Source organism: Podarcis gaigeae (genome assembly GCF_964106915.1).
Source record: "Podarcis gaigeae genome assembly, chromosome: 8".
NCBI classification, from domain to species: domain Eukaryota; kingdom Metazoa; phylum Chordata; class Lepidosauria; order Squamata; family Lacertidae; genus Podarcis; species Podarcis gaigeae.
In genome coordinates this window covers 54,946,171-54,971,579 of record NC_139684.1, presented here as the reverse complement: position 1 = coordinate 54,971,579, position 25,409 = coordinate 54,946,171, and the positions used below count along the sequence as shown (strand labels likewise).

At 47.5% G+C, this 25,409-nt stretch overlaps 1 protein-coding gene across 2 annotated transcripts in view; it reads left to right on the top strand.

Annotated features, from left to right (window-relative positions):
• CCDC102A (coiled-coil domain containing 102A) overlaps positions 1-23,619 on the top strand; it is a 37,190-nt gene extending 13,571 nt beyond the window's left edge. The window contains exons 2-10 of one of the 2 annotated variants that reach the window (XR_014567269.1): positions 2,156-3,083; positions 6,139-6,365; positions 6,461-6,569; positions 8,168-8,284; positions 9,773-9,982; positions 11,722-11,892; positions 13,236-13,339; positions 20,785-22,062; positions 22,311-23,619. Coding sequence is in view for 1 of the 2 variants with exons in the window: in XM_083751456.1 (XP_083607582.1) it covers positions 2,481-3,083; positions 6,139-6,365; positions 6,461-6,569; positions 8,168-8,284; positions 9,773-9,982; positions 11,722-11,892; positions 13,236-13,339; positions 20,785-20,911 (1,668 nt within the window). In the remaining variant the exon portion in view is untranslated. Of the gene's footprint in view, positions 1-2,155; positions 3,084-6,138; positions 6,366-6,460; positions 6,570-8,167; positions 8,285-9,772; positions 9,983-11,721; positions 11,893-13,235; positions 13,340-20,784 lie in introns of both variants that reach the window. The other variant, XM_083751456.1, reaches the window with a different exon arrangement.
• Positions 23,620-25,409: the final 1,790 nt, after the last annotated feature.

The following is a 25,409-nucleotide window of genomic DNA, read 5'->3' as shown; positions in this document are numbered from 1 at the left end:
GGGACATTATCATGCACACATGCCCGGTTTTTTGGCCATAGACTTCAATTGCTATTCTGCTGCTTGTCATCCACGTCAGTGGGAGGAACTTGATGGGAATGTATCTTGGATGTGCTTTCTGTCTCTCCTTAGTCGCTCCTCTCCCGTTCCACTACTTTTTTTTCCATTCTGCCCATTTCTGTATGCATACAAACATTTTTATTTTAAAAAGCGAAATCGCAGAAATTTTACAATAACTTAAGAGTGCAAATATCACCAACCTAATCTTGCAAGTTACATTTGACAAAAGACAAAATAGAGGCTTGTGCTTTTGGTGTGGAGGGGCAATATCAGTTTCCATTTTGGGGTGGGATGAGGGTAATACTGAGGGTTATAAAGCTCTCTTGCTTAAGACCTCCATATTATTGCTGTTTTTGAAAACCTGAGGTACATACTGTGATTAAAATCTCCACACATTTCTGTGTGCAAATCTTGAGATACTTTTTATTTATTTCATAAAATTTCTACACCACTTGATTGTAAAATAAATTTTTAAAAATCAGAGCTTTTTACAAATGATAATATGTCCTCTTAACTAGACATTGGGCAATCAGCACAAATAGGTTTATTTCCTTTGTCGTTGGGGGCTGCCAGAAACAAGAGGGCTAAATTGTGCTCATTGAAGAGCACATCATCATGTACAGTGGTACCTCGGGTTACAGACGCTTCAGGTTACAGACTCCGCTAACCCAGAAATAGTACCTTGGGTTAAAAACTTTGCTTCAGGATAAGAACAGAAATCGTGTGGCGGCAGCAGTGAGAGGCCCCATTAGCTAAAGTGGTACCTCAGGTTAAGAACAGTTTCAGGTTAAGGACGGACCTCTGGAACAAATTAAGTTCTTAACCCGAGGTACCACTGTACCATTGATCCATGCGACGGTCATCTCCAGGCTTGACTACTGTAATTCGCTCTATGCGGGGCTGCCCTTGAAGCTGTCCCAGAAACTCCAGCGGGTACAGAATGCTGCAGCGAGGCTCCTCACAGGGTCTCTGCCATGGGAGCATATTCACCCAGTGCTTTTCCAGCTGCACTGGCTCCCGGTGGAGTACAGGGTCAGATTTAAGGTGCTGCTTTTGACCTTTAAAGCCCTTCACGGCCTAGGACCCTCGTACCTACGGGACCGCCTCTCCTGGTATGCCCCACGGAGAGCCTCAAGGTCCATGAATAACAACACCCTAGGGGTCCCAGGCCCTAAAGAAGTTAGATTGGCTTCAACCAGAGCCAGGGCCTTTTCAACTCTGACTCCGGCCTGGTGGAACGCTCTGCCTCATGAGACCAGGGCCCTGCAGGATCTGATTTCTTTCCGCAGGGCCTGTAAGACAGAGTTGTTCCGCCTGGCCTTTGGCTTGGAGCCAATTTTATTCCCTCCCTCTCTTTTTTTCTTTCTTTCTTTCTTTTCCTTCTCCTCCTGCGATGAGGCTACATTTTAATATTTTAATGTTCCATTATTTTAAAGTTGTATTTTATTTTTGTTTTTAAGTTGTAATCATTCATCTTGTTTTTATTATTGCTTGTAAGCCGCTCTGAGCCCGGCCTTGGCTGGGGAGGGCGGGGTATAAATAAAAAAAATATTATTATTATCATTATTATTAAAGGAATTTGCCTGTTACATCCCAAACTAGCAACATGAAAGGCCGTTAATCCAATGTGCTTCCCTCTTCCTTCCCATTTTAACCTCACAACAATCCTGTGAGGCTGGTTAGGCTTAGAGGCAGTGACTGGCACCCAAGGTCACCCAGTGAGCATCATGGCTGAGCAGGGATTTGAACCAGACCACGCACGCAAAGGGCTTTGAGCACCTGAAAAGTGTTATGCAAATCATAAGTTTCTATTCTTTCCTGTGCACGCACCTCATTCCCTCATCCATTGTGGTGGAAGACGGTAATGAAAACCAGAGCTAAGGATGACACATGCCATCATGCGCAAGTTCCACAGACCCAATGGTCTGACTTAGTATAAGGCATGTTCCTATGTTCCTGTGGATTTGTAACATTTTTTCCTCCCTTAAAAAAAGCAGAAGCAATAACAAATGGTGAAAGGCTGCAACTGAGAATTGCTTGTGTTTTAGGCCACAATAGTAGATTCAGTTTTAATTCCTTTTTCTTATTTATTTAGGTCTCTCTATCTGCTGGTTTCCACAGTGACACTGGACCCACTGAGAGGGAGCCAGAGTTGTCTTTCGGCCCAGAAGCATCAATAACATTCTCTTTGGACGTCTGGCTCCAACATGCTTGGCTTTCTATGAGGTAATTTTTGGAGAAGGAAGGTGGTGCGGCCTCGGTCATGCTGGCCTGAGTGTGTACAGTTGAAGAATTCCTTGGGGCAAAGAAGAAAACAACTCTTGCTGGGGAGCAAAATGGCGGCTTCTGCTCCCTCGCCATATGCCTCTTGAACAGGCCGGGTGACTGCCATTAACCTGAGACCACGTCCCGGACACGAAATGAGCCAGAACGCCAACTCCCACTTGGCCGATTCACCCCAGCTCTCCAAGAGCAGCCTGCTCAATATCCTGGGCAGCCCTCAGCCCGAAAGGATGAGCCTCTCCGATTCCCTGCCCGCCACCCCAAAGAGTGGCACCCCTTCGCCTGGCCCCCCGCCACAGCTCCCCTTGCTGAGCGCCGGCTGCCTGGATGGTGACTGGGAGAGCCGGGAGGAGCTGCGCTTGCGGGAGCTGGAGGAAGCGCGGGCCAGAGCCGCCCAGATGGAGAAGACGATGCGCTGGTGGTCAGACTGCACCGCCAACTGGCGGGAGAAGTGGAGCAAGGTGCGCGCCGAGCGCAACAAGGCCCGAGAGGAGGTGCGCCAGCTGCGCCAGAAACTGGAGACCCTGACCAAGGAGCTGACCGGCCTGAGGCGGGAGAGGCAGGAGGTGCTGAATGAGAACGAGCAGCTGGGCAAAGAGGTGGCCCGGCTGAAGGGAGAGGGCAAAGGGGAGAAGGAGAAGGAGCTGGACAACCGAGTCGTGTCCGAGAAGGAGAGCGAGGCCTCCCCAGAGCAGGAGCCCGTGCGGGATGTGGGCTCTGAAAGGCTGCCGAAAAACAAGGTAAGTAGGGGAATCGGGGCACAAGTGGCCTGCTTCATACGGAGGACTCGTAGGAATAGAGGAAGCTGCCTCATAACAATCCATTTGGTCCATCTCGTACAATATTATCCACACTCTGGGATTTCAAGTGAGAGTGTCTCCCAGCCCTGACTGGGGATGCTGGGGCTTGAACCTGGGACCTCTTGCACATGGCGCAAGATGCTCTGTCCCTGAACTGCAGCCCTTCCACTGAAAACAAATCAGGGTTCCAGACCTCATGGTTCTGAAGAAAGAGATGGCTTATTTACTTATAGGGGAGAACAGCCATTGTAAGGCTAGGAGAAAGGCCTGCGTGTTTATCTCATACCCCAGTAATTGTACCAAGCAAGTGCAAAGTTTCAACAGCACAACCTTGCCAAAGTTCCTTGTGAGCAATTCTCAGTAAATAAGAGCAGCCTGGAATTCAGAACTTGAACAGGTGGAGCTTTTCGCACCACTTATTTCAGTGCCAGGAACAGCTTCAGTTAACTCCACTCTGCATATTTAAGGTGCAAGGGCTGTTGTAAAAGGTGGCAATCTTCTCCATGCATGACAGGGAGGCCTTGAGGAGGTGGCATAGAAAGTGGGGCCAGCCAGGATAATTTTCAGCAGTCATTTAACCTGTCAGTTTATTTCCTCTTGTTTAGCACAGCAAGCCACACCAACTTCTGGTATCCAAATACTTTTCCTGTTTTATATCTTGATTTACTGAAATAGAAGCAAGTAGAGCAAGACATTTTTGTGGGTGTACAAATTTCTTTGGGGGTTCTAAAAACCCAGCATTTTCACAGAAAGCCAGAGAAAGGTCTTTGCAGACCCTCATTTGTCTTTTGCTCATCTCTGGATGCCGTGCCTTGAATTGCTTGCCTTGAACGTCTCTCTGGCCTTTTTGTTCCCTCCCCCCCAAAACTGAATATTTTTGGGGGGATGAGGAGGCTTTTACAAAGCAACTGAAATGCAAAGTAATGATGCGTTTTGCTGTGAGAAAGTGCAGGGATGGGAATTTTGGCTCCCATAAAGAGCCAGCTGGTGCACATCAAAAGGAAATTGCTTGGACTCGACGGCAGAGGCCTATGGGAACTGATGGCTGAGAAGATAATTTCACATATGCAGAATATAGAGGCTAGAGCAATTTGTCGTCTTCAGAGTAGTTACAATTTGCTAAACTCCTCCCTGTTGCCTGTGCTCTAGGACGATGGAATTTGCTCTATGGTGTCTTGGCTTTACTGGCCAACCACAGCACTGTGGGCAGAGAGTTGCAATCAGGGCTAATGGGCAACTCATTCACCTTCGCATTTCGTTATATTTATACTAAACACTCTTAGATGACGATTTGGCAGGTTTCATTGAGTAGCAGTAAATTGCCTAGTTCAGGCAATCCTCCAGTCATTGTGTGAAATACCAAAAATAATCCTTAGGTTCTCTCTCTCTCTTTCTTGGACAGCTTCACTCACCATTGTTTTGTTCCGATTGCCATGATGTCCAAATCTGTAACTATCAGTTGCACTTGCAAACCATGGTTTGAGGTGGGATTTCAATTCCAGTTTGGAGGACATTGGAAACCATGGTTGATTCAGATGCAGGGACACAGGAAGCTTATATAGGAAGCTCATTTTGCCTTATACAGTCAAAATGATTGATCTGTCTAGCTGAGTGTTGACTACACAGACTGGCAGGAGTTCTCTACAGTTTAAGGCAGGGGTCTCTCCCAACAATCCTCCTATGCAAGCCTCGCTTTTCTAGAATGCATCGATTTGGAGGACTAAAACAAGTTCCGCTCACTCATAGACACTTCTCAGATAGGTGGAAGCTGCTTTTCCCTGAGGAGAGCGAGCTCTGATGTTCCAGCCCTGGAGTTAGTGGTGCATTCCTGGCCAGGGTTGCCGCTAAACCACCCACAGGCTTAGCCGTAATCCAGGGTTGTCCTCAGGGTAAGGTGAGAGTGGGAGTCAAAACCTGCACTCTGGTAATCAGCTGTCAAGCCCTGCATGATTCTGTCATTTCAAAAAAGCATTTTATTGCTTTTTCACATATAATAAACATAATTTAAAATGCAAAAAAACAATTGCAGCTAGTCTCTCGTCTTTATTGGAAAAAAGCACAACATTTTAGAGCCTGTTTATAATACATGTTACAGTCTCCGATCCAGTAGGTCTCTACTTCCGTGGGTCTGAGGAAGTTGTTTCGATTGACCATCACGTCTCATATGGGGAATGAACAGAGTGGATTTGATTTAAATCAAATTGATTTAAATCACAATTTAAGTCACTAGTCAGTAAGACTTGATTTAAATCTTTTTTTTTTACGGAAAGACTCATTCTTGCTGGTATAATCTTAATATTTACAACCAGATGAAGTTTTATTTTTGGAATAATAAAATTTCAGAGTAGTTTTTACAGTTATGTCAAAAATTACTGATTTGGTTATACTATTAGAAATACATAGACAGATAATTATGAAATTATTGTGAGGTTTAATACCAATAAGTTAACTGTATACGTTTGGACAACTTTTCTGCTGCACCTTATTTGAAGGAAATATAATCTTTTCCATAATAACAATTTAAACAATTTATTTAACTAAAACAATAACATTATAGCATATGTACCCATGTTTGTTAACTGACGTGGTTAAGCATTTTTTTAAAAAACTTAGAATGAGTTTTAGCACACATGAAAAACTTAAAACAAATCCTTATTTACTGATGAATAGCCTTTGGACTATAAGGTATCTTAAATAGAAAACTACAGTATATTTAGAAAGATTTTTCCTCCAAAAGCATTTTATTTTTTAAAAAATCCAATGTAAATTTTAAAAATCCAATTTTGTGATTGTTGTTTTTTTTAAAAAAAAACACATTGATTTTTATACACCCTGGGGATGCATGGGCTATAGAAGGATAAAGGACTCGCCTTGCTTCTGGCCGCCCTGACCTGGCAAGTCAATTTCTCGGCCAGAACAACAGACCACACCTGAGCATACCATGAGTCTGTAGACAGGCCTGACTTTGGCATTTGTGGCCTCTTCTTATCCGCAGTCGCTGCAGGAGTTTGAGCTGATGGAGAACCTCCTGAAGAGCAAGCAAGAAGGGCAGGAGTGCTGGGACCAGCGGAGCACGGTCAGCGTCCGCTCATCTTTCGCCCGGCAGGAGAGGAGCCGGCTGCTCTGGGAGGACGTCTCCGTCATCGAGGAGGACGCCACCAAGATCACGGCCCTGAAGCTGAGGCTGGACGAATCCCAGAAAGTGCTGCTCAAGGAGCGGGAGTGAGTGCTGCCTGTGCCACCCCCCTCGCTTACTGAGGAAGCGCCCAGAGTGCGGCCCTCAGCCTTGCCCTTTGTGTTGTTGTTGTCTCTTTCAGGGACAAGCTGTCCCTCAGCAAGAACATTGAGAAGCTGGAAGGGGAGCTGAGCCAGTGGAAGGTCAAGTATGAGGAGCTGAACAAGAACAAGCAGGAGGTGTTGAAGCAGGTGGGCAAGATCTGTAGCAGAAGGCCCCAGGTTCAGACCTCAGTGGCATCTTTAGGTGGGGCTGGCACGGTCCCCTGCAGGAAACTCATAGCTAAACAGGAATTGCATTGCTACAGCAGCTGGCAGCAGCTACACTGGTGACTGGGAGTTACCACTGAGACCACATAACACCGGTTCTGAAAGACCAACATTGGCTCCCAGTACATTTCCAAGCACAATTCAAAGTGTTGGTGCTGACCTTTGAAGCCCTAAACGGCCTCGGCCCAGTATACCTGAAGGAGCGTCTCCACCCCCCCATAGTTCAGCCCGGATACTGAGGTCCAGTGCCAAGGGCCTTCTGGTGGTTCCCTCACTGCGAGAAGTGAGGTTACAGGGAACCAGACAGAGGGCCTTCTCGGTAGTGGCACCTGTCCTGCGGAACGCCCTCCCATCAGATGTCAAGGAAATAAACAACTATCTGACTTTTAGAAGTGTTTTTAATATTCTGTTGGGAGCCACCCAGAGTGGCTGGGGAAACCCAGCCAGATGAGCAGGGTATTTTATTATTATTATTATTATTATTATTATTATTATTATTATTATTATTACAAGAGACAGTGATGGTCACCAAGCACCACTTGGATGGCTATAAAAGAGGATCAAACAAATTCACAGAGAAGAAGTCTATTGATATGACTGTGCTCTGCCTCCATGTGTCTGAATACTAGTTTCTGGAAAGCATAGGAGTGGAGAATGATGATGATGATCATAACAACAACAACAACAATAGCAAAAAAAAAAAAATGCCACCCATCTGACTGCCACTCCAGGTGTAGTTCAAGATAGAGTAGCTTTCTGTGTTCTGTACTTCTGAGTTAAAGACTGCCTGACTGCGCAATTGCATCTGGCTGCTTGGAGTGGGGTGCTTTCATTGATGACAATGAAGCAAGTTGCAGCCCAGGGATTCTTGGGGCACAGCTTTTCAACAGGGCAGTGAGGGTGGCAAGATGTCTCAAGCCCCTATCTGAGCCCTAGATTTTGGGTGTTAGACAGGTATGTCCCCAAGCTTGCAGAGAATTCCCCAAAGCCCCTCTTGTTGGACTGTGTTGTTGGACTCCGGTTCTCGTCAGTCCCAACCCCAGGCAGTGGTGAGGGGGGATGGGGGATGGAGTTGAACATCCGGAGAGGCACAGATTCCCCATTCCTGCTGCAATGGCTAGAACAGCCACCATCCCACCAACCCCAGGTTTTCACTTTCCAAGCACTTTGGACTACTTTGGGCTGGTGGGAATTGCAATCCCAAACATCTTTCAAGTCGGTCAGTGGTGATTTTTTACTATCATCCTCTCCTGAGTCAACATTCTTGAGAAAGTGCCCTCATGCAGCCACTCCTGCAAATCTACGTTTCAAAGCAAATTCTTTTTAAAATGTGGGGAAAAAAATATAAATAAGAGCACAGGGGGGTTCTGAAACATCGGAGAACGGCAGTATATTTTCTTATCAACACAGGAGCTCTCTGCATCCCCCTGCTCTTAATGTGGCTATTTAAAGTGCTGCTATTTATTTTGCCCACAGACACCAGAGGCCATTTCCAACTTCTCTTTTCAATCTGTCTACAGCTGAACATTCTCAAGGAAATCCACCAAGACGAGTTGGGGCGCATCTCTGAGGATCTGGAAGACGAACTGGGGGCTCGATCAAGTATGGACAAGAAATTAGCTGAGTTGCGATCAGAGGTGAGAATTAGGGGGAAGTTGACCTGGAAACCTTGCAAGAACAGCGGTGTCCTTTGTGTTTCCCCATTGCTCACTTAGTTGCCCCCCTAAAGTGTGGTGTAGTGCCTAGAGTGTCGGGCTAGAGCATGGGAGACCAGGGTTCAGATCCCTACTCAGCCATGAAGTTCACTGGGTATGACCTTGGGCGGGCCAGTCAGTGCCTCTCAGCCTAGCCTACCTCACAGGGTTGTTGTGAAGAGAAAATAGGGAAGGGAGAGGACCATGTACACCACCTTGAACTCTTTTGAGGAAAAGGCATCATATAAATGTAATAAATAAATAAATAAACTGAGCTCCAAACGTTTCTTTTGTGGCTCTGCTAGTACAAAAGCTTTCAAACTTGTTCCTTTTGACATTTGGAGATGTGAGTTCAAATTCTGAGGCAGACGTGATGATTTGTTTGTTTGTTTGTTTGCTGTGGTGTTTGACTTCAGCCTTGGTTGCAGGCAGCCAATGTTAAGTTGCCTTTTTGGTCCACACACAGCTTGGAAGAGATGTCACTGAGACATTGGGCTGCCACAAATGGCAAAGTTGCAGAAAGGGTGGTGGAGGAGCATCCTTTGTAGACAGAAGGTCCCAGGTTAACTTCCTGGCACCTCCGCTTCAGAAGATTTCTGATTGCTCAGCTGGTAAAGATCTTGGCAGCGGCTCTCTAAGCCAGCATTGGCTTAGGTAGAACCAAAGTCTCCACCCTTGGAAAGCTTCCTGTGTCCATCCCAGTAACCCTTGCAGCATCACAGATTTGCACATCACACATGGCTTTATTGGATTATATATAGAATTATAGCCTCCTTGGTATGTGTTCTGTTCAGGCAGTGAAAGTACAGACCTTTTCACTGGTGGCCCCTTGGCTGTGGAATATTCTTGCCAAGGAGGCCCACCTAATGCCAGCATAGTCCACTTTTAGGTGGCAGGCAAAGACATTCCTGTTCTCCCAGGCATCTGGAGACATCAGGCAGCATGTACAGCTTGCTCTTTTGAACTGGCTACTAATGCCTCATGGGTAGTCTAATGAACTGACCAGGACCTTGCAGTCGTCATCTGAAGAAGCCCTTCTTCATGTGCACCCTCCACAGAAGGCCAGAAGGTGGCAACATGAGGAACGGGCCTTTTGAGTGGTGACTTCCCGCTTGTGGAATGCTCTGTCCAGCAAGTCTCTCTTGGCGCCATTGTTACATGTCTTCAGGCACCGTGAGAAAACATTCCTTTTTAACCAGGCCTTTGGCTTTTAATTATCTATGTCCTCTTAGAATGGGTGGGATTTTTCTAATGTATTTTTCTCCTTGGTTTTAATGTTACGTATGTTTGGTTCGTTTTGTGCGTCTCGTTGAGTCACCGTAGCGAAAAAAGAAAAAGAGTGACTAGCAGATTTAATAATGGGGAAGCTGGTTCCCGCAGACATCTTTCCAGCAGCAAGACTGATCCCCTTACACCCTCCTTTCCCCAAAGATGGAGCGGCTCCAGGCCGAGAACGCGGCGGAATGGGGCAAGCGCGAGCGCCTGGAGACAGAGAAGCTTAACCTGGAGCGAGAGAACAAGAAGCTGCGGGCGCAGATTGAGGATGTGGAGGAGGTTCTGGCCCGGAAGAGGAGGCAGACGGTCAGCGCCCTCGACACCGATTTCAAGACCATCCAAGCGGAGCTGTTTGAGAAGAACAAGGTGACATAAGCTTAAGGGAGGGAGATCACCCTGGGGGCGGAAGGTGGTATTTCAGACCTCAGGGAACCTCACTTGTCAAAGCTGACCTTTGGACACTGCAAGAAGCTGATCTCACTGCTGCTTTACTCAGCTGTGACGTTCCTAAACAAATAACTGGGACCCACAGCAAAGCACTTCAGCATGGAGCTCTCCTGTTCTTGTGTTCCAGCCTGTCAGCTATGTGTTATTTCAGGATACTCCAATCCATTCCATTTCACACACAAGTCAGTATTCTGCTGCCCCCTTAGTGTGCTGGATAGCTCACTGGGCTGTTTTTATTTCCTTCTCCATGCCAGGTATTTTTTCTAAAGATTTTTGTACTTCTATACACACACACACACACACACACACACACACACACACATTTCTGTTCTCCATCCAGACAAGCAAGAATATTATCAGAGTTCGGAGACATATTTCAGCCAGGCAGAAACACTCAAAGAGGAGCCAAGCCAAGTAGAGCATGAGACTCTTAAACTCAGAGTTGTGGATTCGAATCCCACACTGGGCAAAAAGATTCCTGCATTGCAGGGGGTTGGACTAGATGACCCTTGTGGTCCCTTCCAACTCTACAATTCTATGATTCTATGAAGGCTGATGGGGTTTGTTTTAAAAGGCGCATCAAAGGTTGCTTTCTGACAGTCAACACCAGGGGGCAGCCAACCCTTTCCATTTGCAGAGATAGAGATAGAAGACCAATTCAAAGTAATTTCCACAGGGCTGCTGCCTTACTCTGTTGCAGCAAAAACAATATAGAGCAGCCTTCCCCAGGCCTCTCTGCCCTCCGGAGATGCTTTGCACTAAAATTCCCATCCGTAGCACTGAATGAGACTGATGGGAATTGCAACCGTAAACATCTCTGGAGAAAAGCTGACACAAGAGTGTTGTGGCATAAACAGGTGCCTCATTAAATCTGTTCATCTTTTAAGTTGCCACAGAGTTTTATTGTTGTTTTCTGTGCAGAATAGGAACTTGGTAAGAGACACTCAGGACTCCTCCAGATGACCTGTTTATTGAGCAGATTTAATTTCACAAAGCTTGCACAGAGGTTTATACAGTGGTACCTCGGGTTAAGAACTTAATTCGTTCTGCAGGTCCGTTCTTAACATGAAACTGTTCTTAACCTGAGGTACCACTTTAGCTAATGGGGCCTCCCACTGCTGCTGCGCCGCCGCCGTGCAATTTCTGTTCTCATCCTGAAGCAAAGTTCTTAACCCAAGGTACTATTTCTGGGTTAGTGGTTAGTGGAGTCTGTAACCTGAAGCGTCTGTAACCTGAAACGTTTGTAACCCGAGATACCACTATACAATATTGGCACTTTTGGTTGAATTTGTTTGCAGAAAGGTTACACCTCTTCTAATCAAACGATGGTTATCCCATGCTTTTTAATGCATTTCCTCATTACTTCCCTAACTGCAAAAACAAACTCGTATTTCCAGTATGCAATTAAATTCCTCTTGCAAAATACTGATAGTTTGGGGGTGATGCTCAGAGATCCTTAAGAATGAAACACACAAATTGCACGTCCTCTTTGAAGGTGGCACAAGAGTAGAAACCACCACTTTTCCCTTTAAAATACAGGGTGGGGGACTAGGCAAAGTGGCATTATTTTTTGTAGCACATGCAAAACACACCCTAAGCAGCAGGCTTCCTTTCTCAGAGAAGGTTGAGTACTCCCTCACCGCCGTTCCCTCCCACAGGAACTGGCAGATCTGAAGCATGTCCATGCCAAGCTGAAGAAACAGTGCCAGGAGAAGATGGCCGAGCTGGCCCACGCGAACCGCCGGGTGGAGCAGCACGAGGGCGAGGTGAAGAAGCTGCGCTTGCGAGTAGAGGAGCTCAAAAAGGAGCTGGCCCAAGCGGAGGACGAGGTAACCCTTTGCACCTTCCATGCTTGTGTCCCCTTTCCCTGACCTTGCAGCAGCTTCTACTCTGGAGAACAGGTGCTCACTCTTCCAGGATGGTTTGGGACCTGCTTCTGTCCTTTCACTCAACTCCCCACCCACTTCCTCCTCCTGCTGTTGTGTCCCTATATGATGACAGCACAGGCTGTTTCATCTGGACAGGCCTGCAGATTTCAACAGTAACACAGCAGCATCAGTTCCTCCTTGCTCAAATATGGGTACCATTCAGGGCATGGCTTTTGAAACTCTAAATTCCTATGGAGCCTGGCATATTTAAGATAATGTCTATTACCTCACGAGCCCAGGGAAGTGATTTGCTTAGGGTTACCCTCAATTTGGGTAGCTGGATTGGTAGAAATCATCCTTCCCCAGCCTGGGTGTCCCCTCCAGATGTTCTGGATTACAGCTCTCGAAGTGATGCAGTTATGTGCCTTTGTATGCCACATTTTGCATGATCTGCGTGGAGAAGGGCTTGGCTCAGTGGTAGAGCATGTGCTTTTGCATGTGAAAGGTCCCAGGTTCAATCCCTGACGTCTCCAGCTATGGCTGGGGAAGGGTCCTCTGTCTGAGATCTCAGGGTTAGGGCTACCAGCCAGAGCAAAATATACCAGCGATCGGACTCAGTATATGCCCAATTGTGAAAAGTCATATGAGAGTCAAAAACAATTCTTGGCTTTTCCTACTGCCCATTTGTCTGCATGGCTGTTTTATCGCAAGCTGGGCTTGCACAGCTTGGTGACCCACAACTAATCCAAACACAGCCTCACAGTTTGGTAATCCCTTCTGCTTTTTGCTGGCTGCCTGGAACTGCAAGGATGATGGGAGGGGAGGCTATCAAGGAACTGGCAGGCTGGCAGACGTGGCTGCAGGGTTCTGCATTCTGCTTGGTACAGGCCTTGTTGCAAGGTATAGAGATAAGTGAAGATGGATTGGACCTTTCCCGGAACCCCAGTCCCCCAAAAAACAATGTACTTGTGTTAGAGGGCACTGTGTGTTGAGCCCAAAATTCATTTGAATTACCTGTGCACGAGCTACCGCTTCTGAAGAGGCAAGCAGTATTTCAAAACCAAACAGCTGATTGCCTCTTTGGGAGTGAGAGCTGTGTCAGAGCAAGATCAAACTGCACACAAGGTGTGTGTAAATTACCACTATGGTTTGTGTGCTGCTGATTCTAGCATCCCACTTAAGCTTTGGCTGCTGGTGTCTGGCTGACAATAAGGCAAATAGCGTGTTGGTGGTGAGGGTTCAACTCCACCTTCCCCGGCTGGGTTGCTGCCCTCACTTGTCTTGTGTTTCTGTCTGCTCTGCAGCTTGACGAGGCCCACAACCAGGCACGGAAATTGCAGAGGTCGCTTGATGAGCAAACAGAGCAAAGTGAGAACCTCCAAGTTCAGCTGGAGCACCTGCAGTCCAGGTAGGGGGAAGCAAAGATCAGGCTAGGGAAGGTGAGAGATGAGCTCAGGGATGGAGGAAAAGGGACTAGAACAATGTGGTGGGCATGATAAAGCAAGTGGTGGATCTACAGTACTTGGGGATTGATGTATTAAGAGGCAGAGTATTTGGGGCGGGGGAATGAAATTCCATCCCTGCAAAGTTGTCTTCCGCTTTTGCAGGGTGGGCTGTTTATTTTACACATACACATTCGTTGTTTGATGACTGTGACATCAGGTGGCACAACTGGTTGCAAAACCCAAAGTATTCATCCGTGCACAAGTAAAGGTGCTGCGTACGCAGCCAGTTTTTCTTTTGAGGTTTTCTCTGCAGCAGCTCTTGAAGAGGCATGCCACTTTTCAGTGTTTTAGAAAGGCTTGCCTCTTTAGGCAGCTGCTGCAGAGACAAGTCAAAATAATTTATTGCCAGACATGCATCACATCTTCTTCATTTGGGTATGCCCAGGGTAGGGTAGAGAAATCGAGTGGCGCCTTCTTCCTGTGTGCCTGGAGGCACACAGCAGCATCTAGCTTGGCTCACTTACTTGAGTGGTCTTTGGCTATTTGTTCTCCTTCCACTTTTCTCTCTGCTCTCTGATGCGCTTGCTCTCTGTTCGTTGCATGCTGTGGTTCAGATTGCATAATCCAGGGCTGGTAACAGGGTGATTCATAAAGGCAGAATGAATGGACAACAGAAACACAGGCTTCCTCGATTAGCAAACTGCTTTAGGTGGCTGCAAGTACAATCCTAACCTCAGTCAGGCACACTGAGCAGACCCCAGTACAACCTCTTGCTCACTGAACCAGTTTAGGATCCAGTGGATCCATGGCTGTCTCAGCTCTGCTCTCTCCTTGCCTTGGATGACTTTACACAGCTTTCTCTAACCAGGTGCCCTCCAGATATTTTGGACTACATCAGCTGGCTGGAGTTGATGGGAGCTGCAGTCCAAAGCATCTGAAGGACAGGCTGTTGCAGATGGCTGCGTTATTATTACTTACATTTTTATCCCACCTTCTTTCCTCCAAAGATTTCACAGTTCTCCTCCTTTGCATTTCAACCTCACAACAACCCCGTGAGGTAGGTTAGGCTGAGAGCGCATGACTGGTCCAAGGCAACCCAGTGAATTTCATGGCCAAGTGGGGATTTGAACCCAGATCCTAGTCCGAAACTTTAACAACCACACTAGTATCCTTCGCCTTTTAACTCCCTTCCTGGATTTGTTCCACGCATCCTCCAGTTCCTAATTTGAAGTTGAAATCTTTGCCTTCTTAAAAAAAGCATCCTCCTGAACCAACTCCTGGTAGTTTGCGAGCACAAGAGAACATGCAAATCAGCTGTGGGTTAATTTAGACTGCAAACGAGAGTGAGTGCTGGGCCGTTAGCTCTTAAGCGCTGTTCGAAGACTAATTGGACGAACTGTTGTCTCCCTGGAGGCTTTGCAGAAGTGGGAGTCCTTTCCAGGAAAGGAAGGTTGCATCAAAGGGTTGAAAGGGGGTGGGGAGGGGAGCCAGGTGGGAGAATGATCTCATTGATAAATTGGAGGAGAGCATCAAGGGGAACTCTTCAAATTGCAGCCATCCGTTTCTCAGCAGCTTACCTGTCAGCCGCGGGCTGCGGATGAGAGGGTGGGAGGGGGGAAGGAATGTCGTGCCTGATCAGCAGAGAACAGTGATGGATGCTACAGAGCCTGGAGGGTGGCTTTCGGTCACCCTCGCCCCATTTCTCTCTGTCATGTTCGCTGGAGGCAGGTTGGGAGGTTAAATGTGGGGGGAACTCAATCCTTTAACCCATGCGGTTAGGGCCTTGTCAAATGCACTGAGTCAGTTCCAACCCCAGGGTCCCTTGCAATCTCCCTGTGGATGTGCCGATTCCCCAGTGCTGATTCCCCAGTGCCCTTAAAAACATTCCCCTGGCACCACCACCCTCAATGACAGCTGCAGCCGCTTCTGCAATCAGCTTGGCCCTGCCACTGGTTGTGAAACAAAACATACGTGACTAAAGGCAGGGGAAAGCTGCTTGATTTTTAGGTGCTCATATTTCGCCCCACTTAAAAGGGGGAACAAACGTGAGCAGGGCTTGTTTGCAGGTGCAAGCCTAGAAGTCTGGGGCTGGCTCCAGAGGCTGGCAGGCTTGGGCATTTTCCTGTGCCCCTGAGACTGATAAAAGGCTCACAGACGCAGCATTGCTCATCAGTTTTACTTTGCATAGAAGAAATCATAGACTGGTTGGATGCAGAGGAATGGTGGGAAGAACCAGCTGAGGAAACTCCAAGGGAAGAAGGCTCAGAGCCCGGGGGGGGGGGGACAAGGACGAGTGGTCAGAGGGAGAGGAGGGAGCAGAGTGAATTGGACAAGATGACGCTCAGGGACCATTTGGCCTGATCCTGCAGGTTTTCTTTGTTGTTGTTGTTGTTTAGTTGTTTAGTCGTGTCCGACTCTTCATGACCCCATGGACCAGAGCACGCCAGGCACTCCTGTCTTCCACTGCCTTCCGTAGTCTGGTCAAACTCATGCTGGTAGCTTCGAGAACACTATCCAACCATCTCGTCCTCTGTCGTCCCCTTCTCCTTGTGCCCTCCATCTTTCCCAACATCAGGGTCTTTTCCAGGGAGTCTTCTCTTCTCATGAGGTGGCCAAAGTACTGGAACCTCAGCTTCACGATCTGTCCTTCCAGTGAGCACTCAAGGTTGATTTCCTTAAGAACGGAGAGGTTTGATCTTCTTGCAGACCATGGGACTCTCAAGAGTCTCCTCCAGCACCATAATTCAAAAGCATCAATTCTTTGGTGATCAGCCTTCTTTATGGTCCAGCTCTCACTTCCATACATCACTACTGGGAAAACCATAGCTTTAACTATACGGACCTTGGTCAGCAAGGTGATATCTCTGCTTTTTAAGATGCTGTCTAGGTTTGCCATCGCCTTTCTCCCAAGAAGCAGGCGTCTTTTAATTTCGTGGCTGCTGTCACCATCTGCAGTGATCATGGAGCCCAAGAAAGTAGAACCTCTCACTGCCTCCATTTCTTCCCCTTCTATTTGCCAGGAGGTGATGGGACCAGTGGCCATGATCTTCGTTTTTTTGATGTTGAGCTTCAGTCCATATTTTGCACTCTCCTCTTTCACCCTCATTAAAAGGTTCTTTACTTCCTCCTCACTTTCTGCCATCAAGGTTGTGTCATCTCTTACAAAGGCCAAAATGAGCTCCTGTCTTCTGAATTGCAGGGATCTCATTCCTTCCAAGTGCCCTGGGGGGGGGGGACAGGACAGCCCATTTTTTCATGCAAGATCTCGGCAGCCGTTTCAGGTGCCGTGATCTCGCACTGTGCTCTTGCCCCGAAAAAGTGCTTTTTCCAGGGCTGCGAGAGATCTTGCCCCCCACACACACACACAAAGTGCTTTGGGGGTGGGAAAGATGAGAGTGAGATCCGGGTCAAGTGACTTACCCAGGAGCACATCCCGGAAGACCCAGTTTTGCGTTAGAAAAAGTTGGATGGTATGGAATCTGTGGGGTTCTCAACAAGTTCTTTTTTTAAAAAATGGGTTAGGTAGAGCGAGGGGAGATATAGTAAATGATCAAAGAGTTGGAGCTCCTTCCCTCAAGAGGTTAGGCAATGAAGGAGACTTGATAGACGTTTACAAGAGTGGAATGTTGCCAAGGAACTGGAAACACTGGACCAGCAGGAGTCGGAAAGTGAGTGGCAGAGGCCCCTTGCACATGCTCTCCTCTTCCACTAGAGGGCGTGGAGGGCTTTGCGTGGGAATGATGAACAGCAAGAGGGAGAGAAAAGGGTCTCAAGGGCGCCACCCACTTCCTCAAGGAGATCTAGAAACATGGAAGGATGAGGGTCAGAGGGCCCATGGCATGCTAAGTGAAGCACCTTTAAGAGATACTTTCATTTTATTGCCTTTAAAAAGTTTTTTTTAAAAAAAATAAAATGCATGCATGTTTCTCTAGCAATAAAACACTGGGTTGCCTGCCAGACAAATCGATTCTGCTCGATCCAAAGAGCTTTTGAGGAGGCAGCTGAGCTCTAAAAGAAAGAAAGGAAAGAAAGCGATGATTTTTATCTCCTCCTTTTTATTGGGGAGGTTGGCATTAAATCATACGAGAATAATGGAGCCTTCCCTCCCTCCCCCTCCCTCGCCAAGCCCACCACCCTCTTTCCTTAAATAATTCATGCCTTTTTCCAGTAAAAAGCAACTGGAGTCAGAAGCTGCCGCACCTAGAGAATTATCGGAGCGGCGTCCTCCTTGCGAGCTCCTGCGTGGCTTCAGATGGGAAATCCAGCACATAAATTTCCATGGGTGGAATTTAATGCTGGGATGATCAGGGAGCTGACAGTGCTGAGAATGCCTCACTGGCGAGGCTGAAGGGTAACAAGGCCCCCTATGAAGGGAGCAGAGGGGCTGGGACGCTGCTCTGCTGTCTAGGAACCAGCTACAGTCTCCGGGAGCTGTGGGCTCCTCCAAAACCAGTCCCAGCAATTGCTCATAGCAGCAAACATTTTCCGCGCTCCCACCAAAGCAGAGCCTTGGGACCCCTCTGCAGTGTCATGAGTCTGCCTGCCTCTTAGCTCCCAAGACAGGCTCAAGGCCTTCCTGTTGACATGAAAAGCCCTAAGCAGTTTGAAACTGGGATACCCAATACAGGGAGTGTCTCCCCGAGTGCAGACCAGACCGCGGTTTAAAATCCGCTGGTTGTTCGTGGGCCTTCTCAGTGGTAGCACCACCACTGGCCCCTTAGGAATGCCCTCCCCTGGGTGGTTCGAGGGGCAGAGGCAGGCGTGAGTTTTAGATGCATCTTAAAGACCTCTATGTTTCCCTCAAGACTCTTGATTCCTATTTTTAAAACTCTACTGTCATGCAATTTGACCTAGGTTATACAGCAGGCACAGAGGCCCTCTGGCCTGCGGGCAAATTAGGCCTCACCAAGCTTCTAATCTGGCCCACAAGGCTGTTTCCCAACCCCATGGCCATGACTACCTGTCACTCATCCAATACCATGTGTGGGGCAGGTGAATCCTCAGCTGCAAAGGCACAAGCCTATACCCTCGTCTACAACAGCCAGGTTTGGGGATCTCCACAGGATGCTGCCAGGCAGGATCCTGAACATTCAGTGTCTGGAACAGGAAATTCCACATTGGCAGAGGGTGACAGGACTGGCTAGAGGGGCAATCCAACACCAGACCAGCACAAAGAGGTTTTGGATTACAGCCGAAGACAGAGGGAAGGCAACCTGCCCAGATCTATCCAATGAATTCATGGCAGAGGCAGAATTCGAACAAGGGGCTCCCTGATTCTCACCACACTACCTTTCGTGAACCTCCCCAGATTCACTGTATATACTGTATATGCACCTAATGTGTCCTTAATACCCACTTGTTAACACCAGTCTTTCCTCCACCACTGTCTCATCTGTCTAAAAAGGACATCTGGGTAATTGCTTCTCTCTTTGGTTTACAACCTACCACACCACCAGTATTAAACAGCCATGATTTGTAGCAGAAGGGGGTTTTTTTGGAGGGGGAAGGCGGGTGCAGGATTAGCAACAGTTCTAGCAGAGAGGTTTTCTTTCCCTATTGTGTTGTAAAAGGGTCACAGTTCTCTTCTACGCAGACACAAAGAATAAGAATTGTACAAATACAAACAATTCTCACATAAAGCCCTAATTACGTGAGACAACTAATTGCTGGTGGTGTTTATATTATTAGCGTATTATTGGACTACTGAATACGGGGGTGTTAGATGTCGTAGTTCAGCCCGCAGGCCCCCGTGTCTGCCTTCCCACTCCTTGATAAAAGCTTCCAGACAATAATGTGCTGTTGGTTAAGCACCCTGAATCTGAAAAGGGTTTCGAGTGAACTTTGCTTGCTTTAATCAAAAGTCTATTAAGTGCTGCTTGGAGCCACTGAGGGACGGTCTGTCCAGATCTGCCTTTATCAGCATGTAACACCCACTTAGCTGGATGAAGTTTAAACATGAAGCAGTAGCTGGGGGTGGGGGAATAGATTTATTTATATCTCATAGACCTTAATGGGAAAGGTTAGTTTCTTGCTGAATATCTAAGCTAAAACAAAAGGAGGGGTTGGAAATCGATGAATTATTCAGTCTCCTCCACAGCCTTCCCCAGTCTCTGAATGCCTCTGACCACAGTTTGCTGGGAATCGCAGGAGGAGAGAGTTGCTCTCACGCGTGGGTCCTACTTGCAGGTGTCCCATTGGGGCACCTGGTTGGCCACTGTGCAAACAGGATTCTGGGCTAGGTGGGCCTGATCCAGCAGGCTCGACTTGTGTTCTTAACCTGCTGCCCTCCAGATATTTTGGACTGCAGCTTCCATCTGCCGGCATGGGAGCTGAGCTCACATATTTCTATACTATGTACTGCGTACTGTATATTATATTATATTAAAAATGCCCTGCAAATCAAAAATGAGCACAACAGGAATGGTTCTATCCTGACCTTTTGCCAGCTATACTGTTTTGCTACATGCAGAGGATTTTTAACGGGGGAGCATTAAAAATGTGATTCCCCTACTTCTAGTTCAAAGCCATGCAATCTGTTGTATGGTAAAGGTAAAGGGACCCCTGACCATTAGGTCCAGTCGTGACCGACTCTGGGGTTGCGGCGCTCATCTCTCTTTACTGGCAGAGGGAGCCGGCATACAGCTTCTGGGTCATGCAGCCAGCATGACTAAGCAGCTTCTGGTGAACCAGAGCAGCACACAGAAACGCCGTTTACCTTCCCGCTGGAGCGGTACCTATTTATCTGCTTGCACTTTGACGTGCTTTCGAACTGCTAGGTTGGCAGGAGCAGGGACCGAGCAACGGGAGCTCACCCTGTCACAGGGATTCGAACCGCCGACCTTCTGATCGGCAAGTCCTAGGCTCTGTGGTTTAACCCACAGCGCCACCTGTTCTGCCACTTCATTCATTGTATAGGGCAGACCAAGATTTATTCCCTGGGAGCTTAAAAAAAGGTACTTGTTGGACCAGTTACAGTTCAAACCTCCTTGAATCCAGCTGTTGAGTTACACAGAATTCCTCTTTGGGAACGTACCTTAAATTCAGAACAAAGATGATGTTACATTCCTAGGCAGGGGTCATCCTGCACTTGTATATATACTGTGGAACAGAGAAGCATGCACAGAGAGCTCCCCCTGGGAACGCATACCATGAACATGGTTGCAGCATAGCACCAGTGCAAGGGATGCATGGCCCAATAGCCCATATAGGGCTATCTTCAAACATTTCTGTTTAGCCCGGCATTTGATAGCTGAAATATGCTGTCGCTGTTCTGTTTTATTGACTGTATCACATTGAAGGCCACTAGGTGATGGGAATGAAGGACACAAATGCAACACGACCACCAATAATAATAATAATAATAATTGTTTAATAATAATAGCCAAAAATCTCGTTTCTCCTGGGACAGGCTTCGCCGTCAGCAGAACATTCCCCTTTTTGGGAAGATTCGTGGTTCACGCTTTGGCCCTGACAACCCTGGCGATGGCAGCAGCGACCTGGATGAAGACGAAGACCTGCAGATCCAAGTTCCTTAGCAGCTGCCACTGGAGAGACACTCCAGGCTATGACAGAGACACCAGATGCTGGTGGAGCTGGGCATGGCCTGTGGGCTTAGGACAAGTGACTGGAGCGGCAGAACGGTCTTTGGCCTCTTCTTTTGCCAACCCCAGGGAGAACGAATGTGAAGCTGTGAGGAAGACTTTGGGAAAGGGGAAGCCAGGCCTCCATGTTCTGGTCTCCACAGCAAGAAGGTTTGGTGACTAGGATGGGGGCTAAATAGAGGCCCTGGGGAGATTTCATGGAGGGAGTTGCTAAACTTTATGGAAGGCTCACTTTCTCTACAGCTCCAGTCCATAAATCATTGCTGATACTTTTAAAAAAAGCAAGAATCATCTAGACCTGAGGGATAGCTCAGTCAGTAGAGCATGAGACTCTTAATCTCAGGGCTGTGGGTTCAAGGCTCGCTTTCTTGGGCAAAAGAATCCTTCATTGCAGAGGATTGGACTAGATTTTTGTTCAAACCCTTCCATTGCTCTGGCCTTAATTCCTGTCCAGCTAATGGCTCTCCACAGCTGACCAACACGGTTTCCGCAAACACAGCACTCCTCTGGAAGTTAACCACAATACCTCTGACCTCAACCCAGATAGATGGATATAATGAGTGATACAGAGCGGGGAATCAACACATTGGAGGGAGGAATCTCATTGTTGAAATCTCTTAGGTCCATCCGCCAAAGTGGTTCTTCCATGTCTCAGGAGTTGAACTGATGATTGAATAAAAGATCTAGTGGGAAGGTGATGGAAGAGACCGATGGTATAGGGAGAGACACTCCTGAAGATGCATCTCATCCTCTCAGACTGCCCTGTGTGTGTGTGTGTGTGTGTGTGTGTGTGTGTGCGTGCGTGCATGCGTGTGTTTATGTATTTGTATATGATTTGTATTATAAAACTTGAGATAGCCATGGAATCCCAGCCAGCACTGCAATTACTGGTCTCGCTCCCATGCCTTCCTGGTGTCACAAAAAGAAACAGCAAGAAGCTGGAAGGTCCCCAGTCCAAATTTACAACAACCTCTACCACAAACCTGCAGGTTTCCAATTCTCTTATTCTATGCAACAACTACAATATGGAGATGATAACACTCACATGCCTTTTGGGGTTGCAAGGATTGCGAGATAATACAGTGGTACCTCTGGTTAAGAACTTAATTCGTTCCGGAGGTCCGTTCTTAACCTGAAACTGTTCTTAACCTGAGGTACCACTTTAGCTAATGGGGCCTCCTGCTGCTGCTGCGTTGCTGGAGCACGATTTCTGTTCTCATCCTGAAGCAAAGTTCTTAACCTGAGGTACTATTTCTGGGTTAGTGGAGTCTGTAACCTGAAGCATCTGTAACCTGAAGTGTCAGTAACCCGAGGTACCACTGTATATGTGAAGCGCTTTTTAGGACTTGAAAGCTCTATATGAAGGCTAATTAATATTAGTATTGCAGTAACAGCCCCTCACCCTATTTCTGAGTAGTTCCTGCCTAATGCCCTCTGCCAGTTCATGTGCATTCTGCTCCTGGGTATGTGGAGTTAAACTATGCAATTTGCTCCCACAGGAAATGCAGTGATGGCCACCAACTTGGTTGGCTTTAAAAGAGGATTAGACAAATTGGTGGAGGAGATGGCTATCAACGGCTATGCTCTGCCTCCACGGTTGGATGCAGCAATACTTCTGAATGCCAGTTACTGGGAACCACAGGAGGGGAGAGGGCTCATGTGCTCAGGTCCCCGCTTTCGAGTTTACCACTCAGGCATCTGGTTGGCCACTGTGAGAACCAGACTAGATGACCCAATAAAGCAGGCACTTCTTGTGTTTTTATGAGTTCAAATCGTGAGAAGGTTGCTTATAAAAGGTAGCACAACCCAAAGGAAGACCATCCATCAGTCATGTGTGATGGTCAGGGAGATGCTTGACAGCCCACCCGTTTGTGTATCAGAACCAGGAGTACATGGAGCCCCTGGTGGGTGTCCACACATGGGCTGACGGGATGCACTCAGCCTGGTAACTCACAGGTTCTGCAGGCCCCTTGCCATAGCATTGTGGGCTGCAATAATGGGGGAGCCTGCTCACCCCCCACCTGCTGAAATTTTGCCTTCTCTGCAATTCTGAAAGGGGTGGGGACCATCTCAGCTTCTAGGCCCGGAGACCTGCTGAATAGTAATGCCTTCGTGGAATTTGACATCTGGTGTCAAATTTCCCATGTAACTCCATCTGTTCTCCCACCCACCCTTTAAACAAACTCTTGGGGCTGCATTTGGCAAACTCAGGGCAGAAAAGGACTGAGGGGGACTTGTGGGACTGGGCTTTACCATTTCTTGGCTCCCTCCTTCCCAGCCTGTAAATCTCTGGACCCTTCCTGTGTTCCCTCATCCCATGCTCGAGAATTCCAAATACTTTGTGTTTGCAACACTGACTCCTAGAATCCAACGATCAAGTGCATGGAACTGCCCGTGGTTTGCATTAGGAATTCAGGCTGGTGGGTTTGGGTTTCTAAATCGGACATCCTTAATGCAGAATTTGGATTTGTTTGGTGCAGAGTGTGAGTGACCCTTCATTTAACTGAGCTGATCCCAATGTGATGAAAGGGGGCCGGGCGAGGCTCAGGGGGCCACAGCTGCCTCTGACAGGTATCATTTACAAACAGCACGGCAAACGTTCAGTCAACCTTTTGTAATAATAAAACAGAGTTTATACTAAATGCCTGTACGAGGTGTAGTTCAGTGGAAGAGTTGGATATTGGAGAATAAAAGGGTGTGTGTGTGTGCATGTGTTGCCATCTCTCAAAGCAGGGTTCCCAGCAACTAGACCCCAGAACTTCCATGGAGCCCCAGGACTATGTTTTTTTTTCACAAGGAGGCTGGACTGTGTCCCTCAATGGCGTCATTTGGCTGCTGCAGGCTGCCAAACAAGCCTCTCCGCCTGACTCAATGCTGTCAGCTGACCTTGAGGACCAATTATGAGGCACCACCAGACCTCATAAAACCCCAGCCTCTGAGTTTGCTTTGCAGCTCTGAGCAATTTCCCTTAATGGAGGGGACCACTTCAGGTCATTGGCACATGCAACCTAATCCTTGCCCTTTCTCATCTTGACACATTAGGAAGAACTTTGTGGCAATAAGAGCTGTTTGACAGTGGAGCGGAGCTTGTATGGCCATTTGTCAGGGGTGTTTCAGCTGTGATTCCTGCATTGCAGGGGGTTGGTCCAGATGACCTGGGGTCCCTTCCAGCTCTGCAATTCTATGATCCCTCTCTAGGTGTGGTATTTAGTTAAGCATCTGGGGCAGTAGAAGCTGTAGAATGGAGAAGATGAGCAGTTCACCCCATTTTGCTTCATCTGGCAAGTATCTTCTTCCAAGTCGAACATCATCTCCTGCACCCCTTGGACAGAAGGGTGAAGAAAAAGCATTTGGGCGCCCTCTGCATTCATCTAGCAGCACCCTTCTGAGATCTGCTTTTTTTGGGGGGGAAACAGGGGTCTCCATTTGACAGCCTTTCGATCAATGTTCTGACAAAATCAAATCCCCTCTTTCTCCCCCCACTTCTGTGTGTGCACAAAGGATCTTTTCCATGAGTTGCTCCATGAATAAAACATCATTGCTTGCAATTACCAGGCTCACCGAAGCTCGTTTGGCTTTACGGCTAATATGGTTCTTGGAGATGAGCCTAAAACAATGGTTAAAAATTAAGCAATAATGGCCCGTGATAACAGTTTTATAGCAAATGTGAGGTTTATATTTCCATCATTGCCGAGTGATGTAATTGGCGTGAGCTCACTTCCTCCACACACAGAGACACACAGTCGCTCAGAGGCTCCCACCAATCATGCAGGAAACCTAACAGGGTGGAAAAATAACAGAGTCTTGCGGCACCTTAAAAGACGAACAAATTTATTACGGCAGAAGCTTTCAAAGGCTAGTCCTCCATGGGAGTTTGCTCCGTCCCAACATAGTGCCTTGCCAAGAAGGGGCACTTTAAGGGAGTGGAACAGGGAGGGAATGCTGACATCTACACTGGCCCCTGCATCTCCTCTCCAAAATCCTGATTTAATGGTGATCAGGCCCTTGTAAAAGCACAGATGGGCCCTGAGGGGAAAATTTACTTTCCCCTTAAGAGGATCCAAGGTTTGATTCACATAGTATAGTGGCAGGGCGGGAGTTGATTCTGTCTGATCAGATCCTGCATTGCAGAGCGTTGGACTAGATGAACCTTGGGATCCCTTCCGAAAAATACTGCTGCTTTCCTCATCGCTTCCAATATTGGACAGCTTTAGTATGCTCAGGAATCATGTTTTGTGTCTCTAGTAGGAAATGTGTGTGTGTGATGCATTCTGTGATTTCCATTTTTGACACTGCTGGGAAAGAACCATTGCTTTAATTTTGTTTTTTGCATTTATAGCTCACCTTTTTCCTCTAAGGAGCTCAAGGTGGTGTGCGTGATTCTTCCCCTCCTCATTCTATCACAACAATCCTGTGAGGTAGGTTAGGTTGA